Genomic DNA, 15620 nt, shown 5'->3' with positions numbered 1-15620 from the left:
TCTCCCTTCTGTGAAGGGGCATCTGGGAGGCACAGACTTGGATTAGAAAAATCAAAACAAAAGGAATGTAAGGGTGGGCGGAGTCGTGGCAGGACATGACAGGACTTTCCTGTGGGAAGGGTGAAAAGGCGTGGGCTCCCACATAAAATGTGCTGTGACAGCACCCAGCGAGGTGGGCTCCACAGCTGGGTATCACTGGCTCAGAAACGCCTGGGGGGCGCAGCCACGGTGCCGCACACCCCTGGGAGCCAGGAGCCACGGGGTAGCTGGGCTGCTCTCACCCCCCAGGTGACATCATGCTCCACAGCTTCTCCAGCCAAATATGCTGGAACACTGGGAAGGAAATTCAGACCAATTTTGATGGCAATTTTTTCTTAACTTTGGAGTCACTTACTGGGAAGAATCGGGGTGGGGGGTGCTGCTGTGAGAGGTGGTCCTGCCTTCTCCTGAGGGGCAGGGGTGGCGGAGCAGGTCAAGGAAGGGGTGGGAAGGTGAGGTCAGTGACTGCTGTGGATCGAGGGGTCCTCCAGTGGGCACGGGGCAAGGGTGGGTGGGGGGTGTCATGTGGGGTCTCTGGTCCCGCTCCCCGTATAAGAACGCAGGACATGGTGAGGCCAAAAAGGAACACCCACGGAGCCATAGGTAGGGGAGTCACACCACTATACTCTCGCTGCTATATTCTCGCTGGCGGCTGGGTTGCAGACACAGGAAGCAGGAGCCACACTATCCGCAACCTGCCATCTGCTTGTCTCTGCCAACCAACCTCACTTGCTAGCTGCAAACCACCCTGCTAACTGCAATCTGCGCTTGCAGGCTCAGCCACCATCTTCTCGCTAGCCCCCATTTTCTGCTAGCGTAGCCACAGCAGTTATATTCGTGGCCAATGGCTCACTGGTTACAGCTGACGGCCAACTAGCCACAGCTGATGGCCATCCAATCACAGTTGATGCCCATTTACTACCTAAGCCAGCACCTGTCTATGTGAGGCCGAGAGCCTGGAAACTGCACTCCTGGCTCTGTCCCCACAGGGGCATCAGCTGTACCCTTTCTCTAGGGTCCCCTGGCAGTGTCTCGACCATGGGGCACTTGCCCTGCAGAGACCCCGCCTCCTGGGCTCAGAGCCACCTCTCCAGCTCTGCCCAGCTATCTGCAGGGGACGACATGGTTTGGGACATGGGGTGAGGGGAGTGGCACCTGTCACCCACCAGCCCTCCTGCCCTGCGGGTCCCCCACCCCACTCTGTCTTGGTCCATGCATGGTGTGGCCAGTGACATCACTGTGTCTGGGGGACCTTCAACAGCAGCTGCCCCCACCCAACTCGCTCCTCGTCCAGGTGATGTCCCTCCATAGGGCTCCTTACATGCCACGTCTCGCCCCAGCCGTGCCCCTCTTCCCCTCCTGGACAGACCTGAGGGAGGGGCTCAGGGTACACGGCCCCACCCCCAAGCAGTGGCCTCTGAGCTTTGCTCAGCCTGTTCCCTCTGCCTGGAGTGACCTCCCCACTGGCTTTGGCAGGGAACCCGGTTGGCCCTCCGTGACCTGTGCCATCGTCCCCATCTAAGACAGCCACCCCGACGTCCTCGGCGAGCGGCTGCTCCTCTCACATCCTAGGGTCGCTGCGCTGCATCGATGACCTTGAGCCCGAGACCTCAGGGCACGTGTTTCCGGATCTCGGCCAGTGTCCACTGCAGTCCACAGCAGGGCCCCTGATTCCCTGGTCCCTTGAGAGCCATGGCCAGTGACGTCTTCAGGAAGGGGGTGCACTCCATGAGGGACGGGTGTGCAGAGGCATTCACAGGGAGCCCCACTTGCCAAGGGCCTCTCCAGTGCATCACCTCCTGCGTCTGCACAAAGCACTCGCACTCCTCGGCCAGCCATCCTGCTTTCTTAGAAAAGCATGTTTACTTGTCTGCGTGCCGTGCAGACCACCACCGTCCATGGGGAGGTGGGTCTTTCTGCAGGTTCAGCTTCTTGGGGTGTCCAGAGCAGCCTTGGTGGGGCCCCCACGGCTTCCTCGTACGGGGATACCCGGCCCCACTGATGGCCTTCATGGAGGGAACTGGTGGCACGTGACTCGATCCAGGCAGCGCGAGGGCCCCTCACCCAGGGGGGGACACAGTGCAGGGCCCCGCACCCAGGGGGGACCCTCACCCAGGTGGGGACACAGCCCAGGTACAGGGAGTTGCCAGGCTGTGCCCATGGAGGCAGGAGCCTGGGGTGTGAGTCATGGAGCTCCATGGAGGCTTTAAAGAGCTGTGGCCCATCTCCAGTCTCCAGCACCAGGGTTGGCCGAGAGGGGTGAGGGGCCTGGTATGGCTCGCGTCCAGAGGAAGATGCCTGGCCGAGGGGCAGTCTGCTATGGGCGTTCCTGGCTCTGCTCCTGAGCCAACAGCAGGTAGGATGGCGGTGCGGGGGCAGGTGTGGCATTCCCAGGGACGCTGGTCCAGGTGGACTCTTCCACGGCTCCCCCGCCCTTGGGGCTGGGGTGGGTCAGCCCCTGACACGTCAGCTCAGGTCCCCTGCTCAGCCTGGCTCCTCGTGGAGCTCCCGGGCTGATGGCTGGTCTGAACGTGTCCCTCTCCTTCTTCTTGGCCACCATTGCTCTCTGCCAGGCGGCCAGGAGGGCATCCAAGGCCCTGCTCCCGGCGGGCGCCTACAACAGCTTTGCCCGAGAGGCAGCGGGCGCGGCCCAGCTGGGGGCCTGCTGCCTGGAGCTGAGGGTGCTGGTGGAGCTGGGGCCCTGGGCCGGGGGCTTCGGCCCCGACCTGCTGCTGACCCTGCTCTTCCTGCTGTTCCTGGCACACGGGGCCACCTTCGACGGCGCCTCAGCCAACCCTGCCGTGTCTCTGCAGGAGCTCCTGCTGGCCGAGGCCTCTGTGCCCAGCACACTGCTGAAGCTGGTGGCCCAGGCGCTGGGCGTGCAGGCAGCCTGCACCCTGACACAGCTCTACTGGGCCTGGGAGCTCAGCGACCTGCACATGCTGCAGAACCTCATGGCCGCTCACTGCAGCTCTGCCCTGCGTACCACCGTCCTCCACGGCGCCCTGGTGGAAGGCGCCTGCGCCTTCTTCTTCCATCTGACCCTCCTTCGCCTCCAGCACAGTCTTCCCATCTACAGGGTGCCGGCCGTGGCCTTGCTGGTCACCATCCTGGCCTACACAGGTGAGACCCGGGTGCCTCTCCACTGGGTCGCGTCACAGCCTCTGCCCCCCCCAGTGGCTGCCAAGCCTCTCAGGCCTGCAGACACCCAGGAGAGGGGCTGAGGGCCGGCTGAGGTGGTCTGCAAGCCACAGACACTGGTGGTGGCTATTTCCTGGGAAGCTGCTGGTGGCTTGACAGCCAGCTGAGCAGGACACAGAGTGGTGGGGTGGGGGCCCAGGCCCCTGTCCTTCCAACTGGGCCTCCCACACTCCAAGCTGTTTCTGTTCATCCCAGAAGGTCTACCCCTGGGGCAGGTGCGGTAGCCAGTGCGGTTTCTCCAGGGCCCGACCCAGGCTCTGGAACCCCCTGCATCCTCCGTCACCCCTTCCTGTAGTGCCAAGCTGGTTCACTTTTTCCTCACCCACTTCTCTCCCGCCCCTGTTGGTGCCAGGAGCTTCCCACGAGGGCAGCAGACCACACCTAAGCAAGCCTTTTGACCCAATTCTTATGGGGTCCGTCAGCCCCCAGCCTCACCCTAAACCAGTGCCACCCTCAGACCGAGGTCACTTGTCCTGGGGTCCTACGAGGGCCTGTCCCCAACGTGATGGTGACACCTTTCCCACCTTCGTGGAGAAACAGACAGCCAAGGACAAGTGTGGGTCACACCAACCACTGACCTCACATTCCAGCTGTCCCTGCATTGGGGACAGAGCGGGGCCAGCACTCGGAGGAGCCGGGCTGGAGCCCACCCTTGTTCCATCTGTGGCATTTGCTCCCCTAGGAGGGGTCCTCTGTCTGGCACACTCCCTCTGCCCCAGGCACTGGGACCGGGTCTGAGCAGGACGGCAGAGCCTACCAGGAAGGTGGCTGGGGGGTGGCAGGAAGGTGGCCGGGGGGTGGCAGGAAGGTGGCCGGGGGGCCACTCTGTGCTGGGAGGGGACATGAACTTTGTCCCCAGGCTGCAGATTAGTCGACAGGTTCCTCGGGCTCTGGGCGCTGGGGATGCAGCAGGAAGGGGCTGAGGCCGAGCTCCCCGAGTGTCCATTGGGAGAGACTCCGTGGGGACAGAACCAGCGCTGAGGGCCCACTGTCCATGCTGCTGACCACACCCGGCCCGGGGAGGACACTGTGGGACCTGGGCCACCAAGGGCCAGAAACGTGCCACCAGAGCCGTGTACAGGGAGGGACTCGGAGCCCTGGTGAGCAGACAGCTTGCCTGGACCCCCTGGGGCAACACCCACGAAGTGCTGCCGTCAGCACAGGAGCCGCCCACCCCCTCCCCGTGCCCGGTCTCCACCTGCCGGCTTGCAGGCCACCTGCTCTCCGCGAGGCCTGGACCTGCCCTGGTGGAGGTCCCTGCCCATTGGCCGTGGTCTGCCTGGCCTGGGGCTGAGGGACACTGGCCCAGCTCCCGCCGCTTTCCAAATCTCCCCTCACTGCCCGTCCACTCCTCCCTCCTGGTGTTGTTTCATTAGCCCGAGTCCCTCTCCACCACCTCTCTGTCTCTCTGTCTCCCTATCTCTCTGTCTGTCTCTCTCTCCATCTCTCTGTCCCCATGAAACCTCTGTCCCTGGCGGAGCAGCCCACCTGCCCGTGCTCCCATCAGTACAACGGCCTGCCCGGGCTGAGGTCACAACAGGACTGGGGGTGGGGTTTGGAGGCCTTCTGGTCCTGGTTGCAGAGGTGGCTACAGGTGGGGCCACAGGAGGCCTGTGTGCATGTGCTTCCTCCACAGCGGGGCCCTTCACGTCCGCCTTCTTCAACCCTGCCCTGGCCGCCTCGGTCACCTTCCACTGCTCAGGGCACACCTTGCTGGAGTACGCCCAGGTGTACTGGCTGGGCCCACTCACAGGTAAGGCCTGCAGGGGCTCCCAGGAGCAGGGGACACACAGAGCATCCTGGTCGACAGGACTATGGGGTCCAGCTCGCTGGTGGGGAGTCCATCCAGGACCTGTTTCCTGGCTGTGGGGTCCTGTGGGGAGAGGAGGGTGCTGTTGTGGGGCTTGGGCTCCCCTCACTGGTCTAGACATGGAGACACCTCCTCAGTTCCAGTTGGAGGCCCTTCCCTGACCATACTGGGGGAGGGGCTCTGAGTGGCTTTTCTTGGTTTGGACACAGTCACAGAGGGGACTGGAGCCAGGGACGAAGGTGACAGGGGAGAGGCAGACCCTCCGAGGGTGTGGGGCAACCAGGAGGGGACCCCTGTGTTCCCTGCAGGGACCCTCATAGACCCGGAGCCAGGGTCCCTTGGCCAGGAGCAGGGCCTCATGATGTGGAGCCCCAGGGGGACATTGGGCGGAGTTAGACAGCTAGAGGGACCGTGCCCCCGGCAGGGCTGTGGACGCAGGCTTGGCTGTCCCCTGTGGTTCCTGGGTGAGGCTCCCCTCTGGCTCCCGGAGGCTGGGGAGCCCCCAGCTCACCCTACTGTGGGGGCCCTATTTTCCTTGTACCTGTGGCTGGGAAGAGGGGTGGTAGGGAGGCCCCATGGCCACAAAGGGAGGGAATGAGCCATCCTCAGTTACCAGATCCCGATTCAAACCCCCAGGGTCTGAGGACCCAGGTAGAGGTCACAACCTCTCCTGCACCTGGTCTCGGCCCCTCTCCACACCTTTATCAGATGGGTCATTGGGGTCTAGTGGAACTCTGGAAGCAGGAGAAAGGAACACAGCTTTTTGCTCTCTGGCACCAGCTTCCTCCTGGAAGTGACCATGTCACATCCTTTCATGTTATTGGTAATGGAGCCGAATCAAGTAACACGGCCATGACCAGCCCCACAGGCCCCCCTGGCCCAGGTCTGCAGGCCCCGCCCCCCAGGCCCAGGTCCACGGGCACCTTGTCCTAGGGAGGGTCTGGGGTATGAGTTGCAATGATCCTGAGGGCCCTGTGCTCCGACACCTGGTCTCTTGCAGGGATGGTGCTGGCTGTCTTGCTGTATCATGGCCATCTCCCTCGCCTTTTCCAGAGGAACCTGCTTTACAGCCAGAAGAACAAGTATCGAACCCCCAGAGGGAAGCCAGCCCCAGGGCCTGGAGACACCCAGATGTTGGCAGAGGGGTGCAGAGTCCAGGAGCCTGGGCAGCGGGGGGTGGGGCGGCAGCTGCTGGGCTCCAGGGGGCATGGTCCCTGTGAGCGCCCTGTGAGGGGACGAGGGCCAGGTCCCCGGCTCAGGACACCTGAGCTGAGGGAGCACCAGACCCGCCCCCACTCCTCCCCTGAAACCATTTGTCAATAAACCATCCTGAGACCTGCCTGCTTCCCTGGCCTGACTGAGGCTTCTGAGGGAGGCGGGGTGAGGAATGCACAGTGGGGGCTGGTCTACGTCACCTCCATCTTCCCACGAGGTCTGTCTTGCCTCTTCTTTACAGAACCAGAATCAAAGTAAGACCTAGGAAGAAACACCAAAGGTCCAGGTGAATCCACCTGGTCCTGAAAAGAACCCAAAGGTAGAGTGTTCCATAGATGGTGCCTGGCTGCCTTGGACATGCCTCAGTGCTCACAGCCCAGGGAGGCCAGAGCACCTTGAGACCTGCTGGGATGTTCCGGATGGTGGCCGGAGCCTAAGGCTGCAGGAGAGTGGGCGGAACCCAGGGCACCCAATCCCACCCTCTGCCAGCACCCTGAGCCTCAGGGCAATGACCCATAGGTCCTCAAAGAGCCTCATGGTAGACCCTTAACCCCCCTCACCAGGCTGGAGGAGCCTCAGCCGTTTCCTCCCCAAAGACCAGAACAGATCTAGAAACTTCCACCCCAAGAGGACAAAGGCCCCTCAGCTGGGGGTCCCATCCACAGAGTCAGGCTGGCAGGGGCTCCAGCCCAAAGCCCCTCCCAGGCTGAGAAGGGTAAGAGGGAGAGCCAAGGACAGCCCCTGGTGAGCCTTTCCCTGGGGGTGCCAGGTGGGGGCTTTCTTCCAGCACCAGCTCCGGGGTGGGGGACAGAAAGAAGAACCCCCACCCCACTTCCTGTGGCTGCCCCTTCACCCCCTTTAAATACACTTCCCCACCCAGCCTGGAAGTGCTGCTGCTCTGTCTAAGCCCCAGCCTCCTCCCTTCCTGGGAGTGGCCAACCTGTAAGGGGGTGAGCAGGAGACACCCCTGTGTTAGGGCCTGAAAGCCAGCCCTGTGTGGCTTCCAGAGGGCCTAACAGGGCTGCTCAGAGGCTTCTAGAAAGAGAGCTGTGAGCACACAGGGGGGTGATAGGATGGGGGCAACCAGTTCCCTTCGTAGGAGGGTCTGTGGGGGTCTGGGCGGGGCCAGGGGGGCAGTCACTGCAGCAGCAGCAGAGACAGCAGAGGTTGTAACTCTGGGAAGAAAGGGGGGTCCTCATGGGGCAGCATCAGGACCCCAGCTAGGAGGCTGGCCAGCATATCTGTCCCCATAGAAAGTCCCTTTGGCCTCTGAACAACTACTTCCAGGACAGAAACTGCGGGTGCTCAGGCAGTGAATTTTATCAGTAAATTAGTACAAGAAAATCAAACATGTGCACATTGCAATAAAGTCAACAAACGGTTAGAATCATTTGAGACTTGAGAATCCCTGTTTCGGAAGACTTCCACATTATAAAGCAAAGTCCATGAGCTTGGAAACAAAAACTAAATTTAAGGAACCCTGCATTTCACAGAAAAGAACACAATTTTCATATGAAGCTCTGATAAACCAATTACTAACATGGAAGACAACTTAAAAGTAATCTTTCCATATAATTGAAGATATGGTGATAAAATGCACAAACAGGGCTTTTCAACTGTATGCAGATCAAGAACCAGATGCGGAGATGATCTCCACAAGTTACAGGAAATGTCAGAGGGAACGTTGACACGACACTATAGATTTGCATCTGAATTTAAATTCGAACTTACACAAAATTGATTTGTATGAACAGCTAAATCTTTTTTAGAAAAAAATCACAAGAACCATCAGCTCTAAATGTGCTAACATTTACGAGTATGTTTCAAAATGATTTGTTGGAAAGGATCCCAGTGCTGTGGCAACCTGTAAAATACTCTGGACAGCTCCAGCAATGAATGGTTCCATTAGCAGAAAGATCCTTCTCGAAATTAAAACTTGCCGAAATGATTTGCAATCTTGCATTTGCTAAGAGTGGCTGATATTGCTTTCAGTTACATTACTGAAAATGAAGTTGCTGCGAGTTTATATTATGAGGACCTAATTAATGAATTTGCAGAAAAGGGAGCCAGGAAATCGCATGGTTAATCAAGATCTTTTGATGAATAAAGTAGTACTTGTTGTATTCGATGTCACACCGACCACCCTTTTTCTGTTTATTGGCAATGAGCTGTTTTAAGGGAAAAGCTTTCTTTCTGTTTTAGTACCATCACTGTCCCCTTTTCCTGCCTTGCCCAAGGGCCGTATTTTGCACTGGGCGCATGCGGCCCTTCTCCTGCACCTCCGCGAACTGCCGCCGGGGGCGCCAGGGCGCAGGATCTCGGGGCCGAGGCCCGCCAGGCGGCAGCTCGTAGTCCCTCTGGGTACCAATCCTGGGCTGCGCTGCGCCCGCAGGGGCGAGGCCCCGGGTGGCGGTCAAGTGCTTGCTGAGCGCCCAGTCGAGTGCGTTCAGAGCGCAGGCGCAGCGCCCAGCACAGCGCGAGCCACTGCAGCAACAGGGACTCGTCCAGGTGCTGGAGGTCAGCACCCGGACTGCGGCCCATTAACCAGGCAGCCCTTGGTCGGCTCAATGGACAGCTAGCTGCGCACAGGGCGCTGTCCACCTGCAGGGGGACCCAGCAGCTCCGCGGGGTTCCAAAGTCAGTGCGTGGGCAAGAAGCGCTCTGCTCACCCAGCCGCCTGAGGCCTCGGTGCTTCCCCTGCTGCACGCACTGCAGAACGAAATACATACATACATACATTTTCCGTCACAGTCTGGACCTCTTCTGGTCACTGACCTCCCACTGGCGAACTTCTCGGGCATCACGGAGGACTTCGTGGGGATTTCAGATTTCAGGATTACTTTACATCCAGTCACTTGCCCCCCTGTCTCAAATGGAAACTTTCAGGTCCAGTACCCAGTGGTCACCGCTGGGTGGTGTTCACTGGCTTTTGCCATGAGGTCTGCCACTCCACACAGGCCTTCGTGCAGAGAATTTGTCCATCCCAACACTGCTGTGTCTGACACTAATTAAAATGCTAATCCCTGTGCCCGCTGATGTTCTATACCATTTCAAGTTCATAACCTATGTGGGCTCCCCATTCAGCACGCCCAATCAATGCTGGCCAGAGGCAGGTTTCTATGCCTTCTGCTCTACCGCATCAGGTGGCAGAAGCACTCCCCACACAACATCCCCCGATTCAGTCAGGAACTAAGGAGGCAAACCCTTCACTTCACATTGAGTTCGTCCATATCCCAATTTTCATCCAGACTTTCACCGTCATCCCATCATCCCTTGCGTTTCTGTCTCCTCCCATCCTAACTTTAGCTTCTGGTGGGACCTCATCTCTAGGCCTTGGGGTCACAGAGCCCTGGGCCGGCATGTCAGGCAGTCACACGCGAGTGGCCTCGAGTTGCCCCACTGTCCAGTGACGCTGCTTCTGAAGACCCAGACCACTGCACGAAGCTTCCCTCTCTACAGAAATGGTTTTCATTTTCTCTTTTAGTTTTATTGCTATTAGGTGATCACCAGTGGCTCAAATGGAAACCACCTGATGATAACTCGTAGGTAATGTCTGTGGTCTGGCCTGGCCACTTCCGGCCTCTCTCCCCACCCCTCCATATGAGACCCCAGGGACACAGCCCTGGGAGGCTCCTGGTGTGCGTGTGTTGGCAGCCAACACCTAGACCTGGACATGGCAAGGTTTGAGAAATATTTGCTGATAATGTGAAAATAAAGGAAAAGTCTCATTCAAATAGTCTGGAAGTCTTGCAAGGGGAGCTCTCCCACACATACCACCTGCAGCAGCTTACTTGCAAACTGGGGCAGGAAGGAACTTCCTTTACTACCCCAGCAGGAGGAAGGAAGATTTTTTTTTTCCTTGCCTAGCAACAGCCCAGCCAATGAGAAACCACGTTACCCTGAGTTCCTTCTATCCTCCAATGGACTTTTGCTCATAACTGCCCTTCCCAGCTTTCTCCTGTTTCTCTATCCTTTGTTCTCCAGACTTGCCTGTAGTTCGCCATAGAATGCATGTCCCAAACTGCAATTCCTCTGCTATTCCCAAATAAATTCATTTTTGCTGGTAAAATAACTGGATACAGTAGTACCGTGGTTTTCGAATGTCTCCGTTGACAAACATTTCAGTTTACGAATGCTGTCAACCCAGAAGTAAATGCTTTGGTTTTTGAACACACCTCAGAAGTCGAACATGTCACATGGCTTCCGCTGAGTGCAAGATCCTGAGGCCTAGCTGTCGGCTGTTTTCAAACATTTCAGAACTCAAACAGTCTTCCGGAACGGATTACGTTTGAAAACTGAGGCACCACTATATTTTATTTTTAAGGCTGACAATAAGTCAACACTACGTTGTGCCCAAACTTGGAAAGTGGAGCTCGGGGCATTTCAAGAGCCTCTGGAAAGTTCCCTGTCCTGGATGGCGGCCCCCTCGCGGTGTGGATCTTGTCTGGCTGCCCCTCAGCCCGGCAGCCTGCTGTACCCAACGTTGCCTCCAGGCTGGGAGGGCCTGGGTCTCTGGCACCCGATTCCCCAAAGGGGTTGGTACTGAAAGGTGACTCCAGCGGCTGCTCCCTGGGGAAGTTGCCCTGCAAGCGAGCTGACTCAGCGTGAGGACGCAGCAGGCTGAGCCCACGCTCCTCCCACACGTTTGCCAACAGCCTGAGCCCAAGGCCCCCATCTCTCCCCAGGCCTCAGCTCGAAGGGTTCCCATGGAGCAGCCATGCCTATCTTCCTGGAGTCAGACATGGGCTTCCTTGCTGGAGGCGGAGGGTGGTGTCAGCTGGGGAAGCTGGTTGGACCACACAGCAGCCTCACAGGTGATGGCCGCCTCCCGGACCCAGGCCCCTGAGCACACTTGTACAGGCTGAGGTAGACGGTGTGGCCGCTTGCAGCTCAGGGCTCTCTTCTAAGGCCACCTCTTCACGGTAACACAGGAGTGCCCTCTTCCAGGGCCAGGAAGGAGGGACCCTCACTCATTACAGTTTCTGTGTGTGGGAGGGGGAGGTGCGGGCCTGGTGTCTCACCCCCTCCTGTAGGTCGGCTGCCACTCTGGCCAGCATGCAGCCTCATGAAGAGAGAGGGGACAAGGGCTGTGGCCACACTCTTGGCATCCCAAGGAGCCCCACACTTGGGCCAAGGACAGGACAGCTGCTGTTGACCTACTTGGCACTGGAGCAGGGCCAGCGGCACAGATGCCGCTGTCAGCCTTGGCCACACAATAGCCTCTCTGCAGTGGCTGAGTGCCTGGGCCCACAGCAGCGTGCCCAGGTGCCAGAGGTACCCACCACCTCACCAGAGCAGTGGGGTGGGGGCCGGTGAGCTGCTTCTGGTTAGTGCGGCCAGGGCAGCCGGTGAGCCTCGCCTCCTGGCAGCAGAAGGCCAGAGCAGGCTGTCAATGAGGCACCGGTACACACTCGGGCTCTGACCAGCAGCCCACGCTGACCACCGTGTGGCTTTGGCTCAGGGCTGAGAAGTACACCTGCCTCAGGTTGAGGCTGGTGGCCTGCAGGAAAGCAGGTCTGTCTGGGGGTTCCGCCCGAGGCCTGTGTGCCCCCATTCTGCCCGAACAAGTCTCTCTGTGCAGCTGGGGAGGCCAAGCAGCGTCCCGAATGCCCTGTGATGATGTGCAGATACTGTGGTCAGGCCGTGGGGCGGGGGGGAAGGGGCGGGGGAGAACTGGGACTTGAGGAAGGGGGCGGGGTTCTGGGTCTGAGCCTTCCTCCTTTCACCTGGTCACCTGAGGCTGTCAGCCCCTCTGCTTCCTCAGCCCCAGTTTGGGGGCTCCAGTTTCCCCCATGAGCCCCTCGGGACTGTGCCTAGCCAGGGCTTCTCAGAGGAGGTGTTTGTGCTGATCGCGTAATTCCATTGCAAGCCAAGCCCTCTGGTCCGGGGGGTGGGAACACCCCGAGATCCACGGGGTCATGAGGACAGGCAGGGTCCCAGGGCTTCCTCTCAGCCCATCTTTATCCCTTCACCTGAGAGGTGATAAGCGTGAGGTCCACGGTCAGACCAGCCTGAGCCTGCAGAGGAGCTGAGAGGGTCTGTGAAGACTGGGGGTGGTGCTGGGAGAGGTGAAGTGGGGAAGAAGGGGGGCCTGGGCAGCACCCCCAGAGGTAAGGAAGGAGACCTCTTTGACGTGCTTCAAGAATCCAAGTTAAACATTTTTTAAAGGATTTTCTTTAAACTCATTAAGTGGCTATGTCTCTTTAAATGTCACCGCTTAGAGATGGGTGCCCTGCAGCCCTGGGACCTATTTGGGTCTCGTAGCAATGGTGTGGAAGGCTTGACGAGAGACCCTGGAACTGCCAGTAGATGTGTAATCAGTGTGTAATCATAATCTATAGGTGAGGCAAAAATAAGCCTTGTTTTTCTCTAACAGCCACCCCAATCCGTGCAGGGGCCACTGCCTGGTGCTCAGAGGGCCTGCCTTCCTGTGCATCTGACTGGGTGGAAGACAGAGGTTGGAGGTCAACCTGGTGGAAATGGGGGTCACTGCACCTTCGAGCTTGAGAGCTGGCAGGGTGGTGGGGGGGCTCACACTGACAAGGGAAGGAGCACCTGAGAGGCTAGCTGTGACTGAGGCAGAGCTTTGAGAAAAAAGATCCATGTGGTGGCAACCCTTTAATTGGGGGGTTAGAGTCTGCTTGCAGAGGGAAAGCCCTCACCCCCAGGACCTGTAAATCCTCAGAGACAGCACCAAAGTCACACTGCGCTCAGCGAGGCTGTTCCTTGTGGACATGGTGGCGGAGGGGAAAGAGCAGCCCTGGGGGGACCGGGTACCCCCCAGGCAGCGGGCAGAGTGCTGCAGGGCTGTGTGTGGGGCCCCTCCTGTGCTGCTCCCCGGAAAGGCCAGGGCCTAGTGAGGATGGCCCCCACCTCCTCCTGGAACTCTGTGGCCACAAAATAGTAGCAGACGGCGTCCAGGCAGCAGTTGGCGTTGGCAATTCGGGAGCTGACCTGCACGAAGGTGGCCACCTTCTGGACAGTGGGGCAGTCTGCATCTGTCCACTGCGCCATGAGCTTGGCCAGCAAGGCCATGTGCAGCGGCAGGAAGCAGAGCACGAAGGTGGCCAGGTTGGCCGCCACCACACAGAGGGCCTTAAGGACCTGGGCAGCGGCGTGGGGCGGGGCCCGAGTCCGCTTCCGAAGTAGACACCAGAGTACCTGGGCCGAGCAGAAGCTCAGGATGAGCAGGGGGAGGACGAAGAGCAGCAGGGAGAGAAGCAGGGCCCTGGGGCCCCGTGTGCGGCCCCGCCCAAAGCAGAAGCTCTCTCCTGGGCGCAGCCAGGCCGCTGGCAGGGCCACGGCCCCGATCACCAGCAGCCAGAGGGCTGCGCAGGTGAGGGCGGCCTGGCGGGGGCCGCGCCAGGCCCGGGCCCGCAGGGGGAAGCGCAGGGCGGCATAGCGGTCGGCGGCGATGGCCGTGAGCAGCCACATGCTCATGTAGGTGTTGATGTAGTAGAAACTCTGCAAGACCCTGCACAGGGCACCCTCCGGGGCGCCCGACGCCTGGCTCAGCGTGTGCAGCACCCCCGGGAGGCTCAGCAGCAGCAGCCCATCGGCTGCCACCAGGTTGACCATGTATACGCGGGTCTCCGTCCACCTGCGCAGGCGGCAACAGAAGACCCAGAGCGCCAGGCCGTTGAGCAGCAGGCCCAGCACCAGGATGAGGCAGATGGAGACGCTGGTCACCACCTGTGACAGGACGCCCCTCTCCACGCTGCAGCCATCAGAGCTGTTTGCAGTGGCAGCAGTCGCAGACACCATAGCTGACAGCCTGAGGGGGCGGGAAGGTGGTGGGAGCTGCAGCTCAGGGCTGAGGGGGCACGGCCAGACTACGCGTCTCCTGGGGGACAGGGTGGGAAACACCGCAGGCTCTCTCTCCTCTTCCTCCCCCCTCCCTCTCCCCCCAATTCCGGTGCCAGTCCCAGGGCTCCTGCAGAACCTGGGTCAGGGTTCCTCCTCCCATCACCCCAGGGGCTCCCCGAGTCCCCCTCTAGACTGTGGGTCAGCCCCTCCCCTGCTCTGCCCAGTGGGCCCGGGGCCTGGGTGTGGACCGGTGGCATCTTGCCAAGCAGGGGGCTTTGTGGGGGCCCCTCTCTGGGCTTCTTGACCCAAGGCTTCTGCTCAGCCCAGGACCTTTGCCAACCTGGGCTTCTGCTCAGTTACCCATCCCCCTGGCCCAGGTGGCCCCATCTAAGGACCCTCCTCCCATGGTCCCAGGAGTGGGGCCTCCAGGCTCCTCTGGCAGGCAGAGCTGGCCCATGGTCCTTCCTGAGGAACTCAGGACACACACCTACACCTGCCTGGCCTCAGAGCTCAGGACCAGCTGCCCACAGAGGCAGGGCCCCAGCCAGAGACTGATAAGGACGGACAAGGGCCAGGTGGACCCCTGCTCCTGGGAGCCCTCTGTGGCAGCCAGCAGGGTGAGGGGACAGGCCTGGCTAGGGGAGGACTCACCAATCTGGGACACCAGGGCCTTGGGGACTGCAGCTGGGCCACTCCGCAGGAGCCAGGCTGCTCGGGCTGGGCCAGGCCCCAAGGCTGTGGTCACCACCTTTGTGCTCTCCTCAAGTGGGTGGAGTCACATCTCTGAGGTGTCAGGCTGGTAGGCGGCCCCTGCGGCTCTCGCCTCCTGGTCTCCATGTGCGGGCTGCCCCAGCCTGTGGTGAGTGACACCTTGCCCACCCTTCCTTCCTGAGCACAGTTCTGTAGCAGCCTAGAGGTCAGGGCCGGATGGAGACCTGGGACACTCCAGCCTACGGAGCCCCGGCCTCTCGCACAGGGGTGAGAGAGAGCGGGAACCGCTCCTACGGCAGGCCTGCTTTGGCTGGGTGCTGTCCACCCCCACCCTGGGCGTCTGTGGTGGGTGCCAGCTGGGGAACCCCATGCAGGAAGGCCCCGCGGTACAGGGCCGGCACCAAGTCGCCCGCACTCCAGGGGAAGCCAGGTCCCTGGGCCAGCCTCCCCCACCCCACGGCCGTGAGCCTCACAGGGCGTACGGGGAGGGCGACTGGCCCGGCAGCTGCAGCTCGGGGTCCAGGTACCTGGCCTGTCAGGACGGAAGCTGTAGTGACAGTCTGGCAACACCTCAGGACAGAGGTGCACACTGCCCGCCGGGGCCGGGGCCGAGGGCCCTCTGCAACTGCTTTCAGTAAGTGGCTCATCAGAGGCCGAGTCTCCAGCAGCTGGCCCAATGTGGTCAGCTCAGGTGACCCAGCTTCGAAGCGCCCTGGGGTCACGGAAACCACCCTTCTGCCCGCCGTGCTTCACTGGCCCCTTTTCAGATGTAGCTCTCAAGAGCACTGCTTGCAAACCCCATCTCAAAGGGGGTCCTGGAGCGCCTAGTGCAGGGGTG

The 15620-nt window shown here is 60.2% G+C and overlaps 2 protein-coding genes across 3 annotated transcripts; one reads left to right on the top strand and one right to left on the bottom strand.

Moving 5' to 3' along the window:
- The first annotated feature begins 2461 nt into the window (after positions 1-2461).
- On the top strand, positions 2462-6389 carry LOC109434581 (aquaporin-12). Of its 2 annotated transcripts, none has more exons than XM_074316193.1 (3): positions 2462-3162; positions 4877-4993; positions 6104-6389. In XM_074316193.1, exons 1-3 carry the CDS (start codon positions 2556-2558, stop codon positions 6268-6270), a joined length of 891 nt encoding a protein of 296 aa, XP_074172294.1. In that variant the 5' UTR covers positions 2462-2555; the 3' UTR covers positions 6271-6389. The 2 variants fall into 2 exon arrangements, with proteins under 2 accessions (XP_074172294.1, XP_019567210.1); XM_019711651.2 differs by having other exon boundaries at positions 2466-3162; positions 6051-6389.
- A 1034-nt stretch (positions 6390-7423) lies between these two features.
- LOC109434588 (G-protein coupled receptor 35) lies at positions 7424-14910 on the bottom strand. Its single transcript, XM_019711659.2, has 2 exons — positions 14723-14910; positions 7424-14039 (listed from the first exon to the last, which is right to left on the bottom strand). The coding sequence occupies exon 2, from the start codon at positions 14027-14029 to the stop codon at positions 12965-12967; it is 1065 nt and encodes a 354-aa protein (XP_019567218.1). The 5' UTR covers positions 14030-14039; positions 14723-14910; the 3' UTR covers positions 7424-12964.
- Positions 14911-15620: the final 710 nt, after the last annotated feature.

This window comes from Rhinolophus sinicus, linkage group LG01 (genome assembly GCF_036562045.2).
Source record: "Rhinolophus sinicus isolate RSC01 linkage group LG01, ASM3656204v1, whole genome shotgun sequence".
Classification (NCBI taxonomy): domain Eukaryota; kingdom Metazoa; phylum Chordata; class Mammalia; order Chiroptera; family Rhinolophidae; genus Rhinolophus; species Rhinolophus sinicus.
The sequence above is the reverse complement of the archived record's forward strand: the minus strand, read 5'-3'. Positions and strand labels throughout refer to the sequence as shown.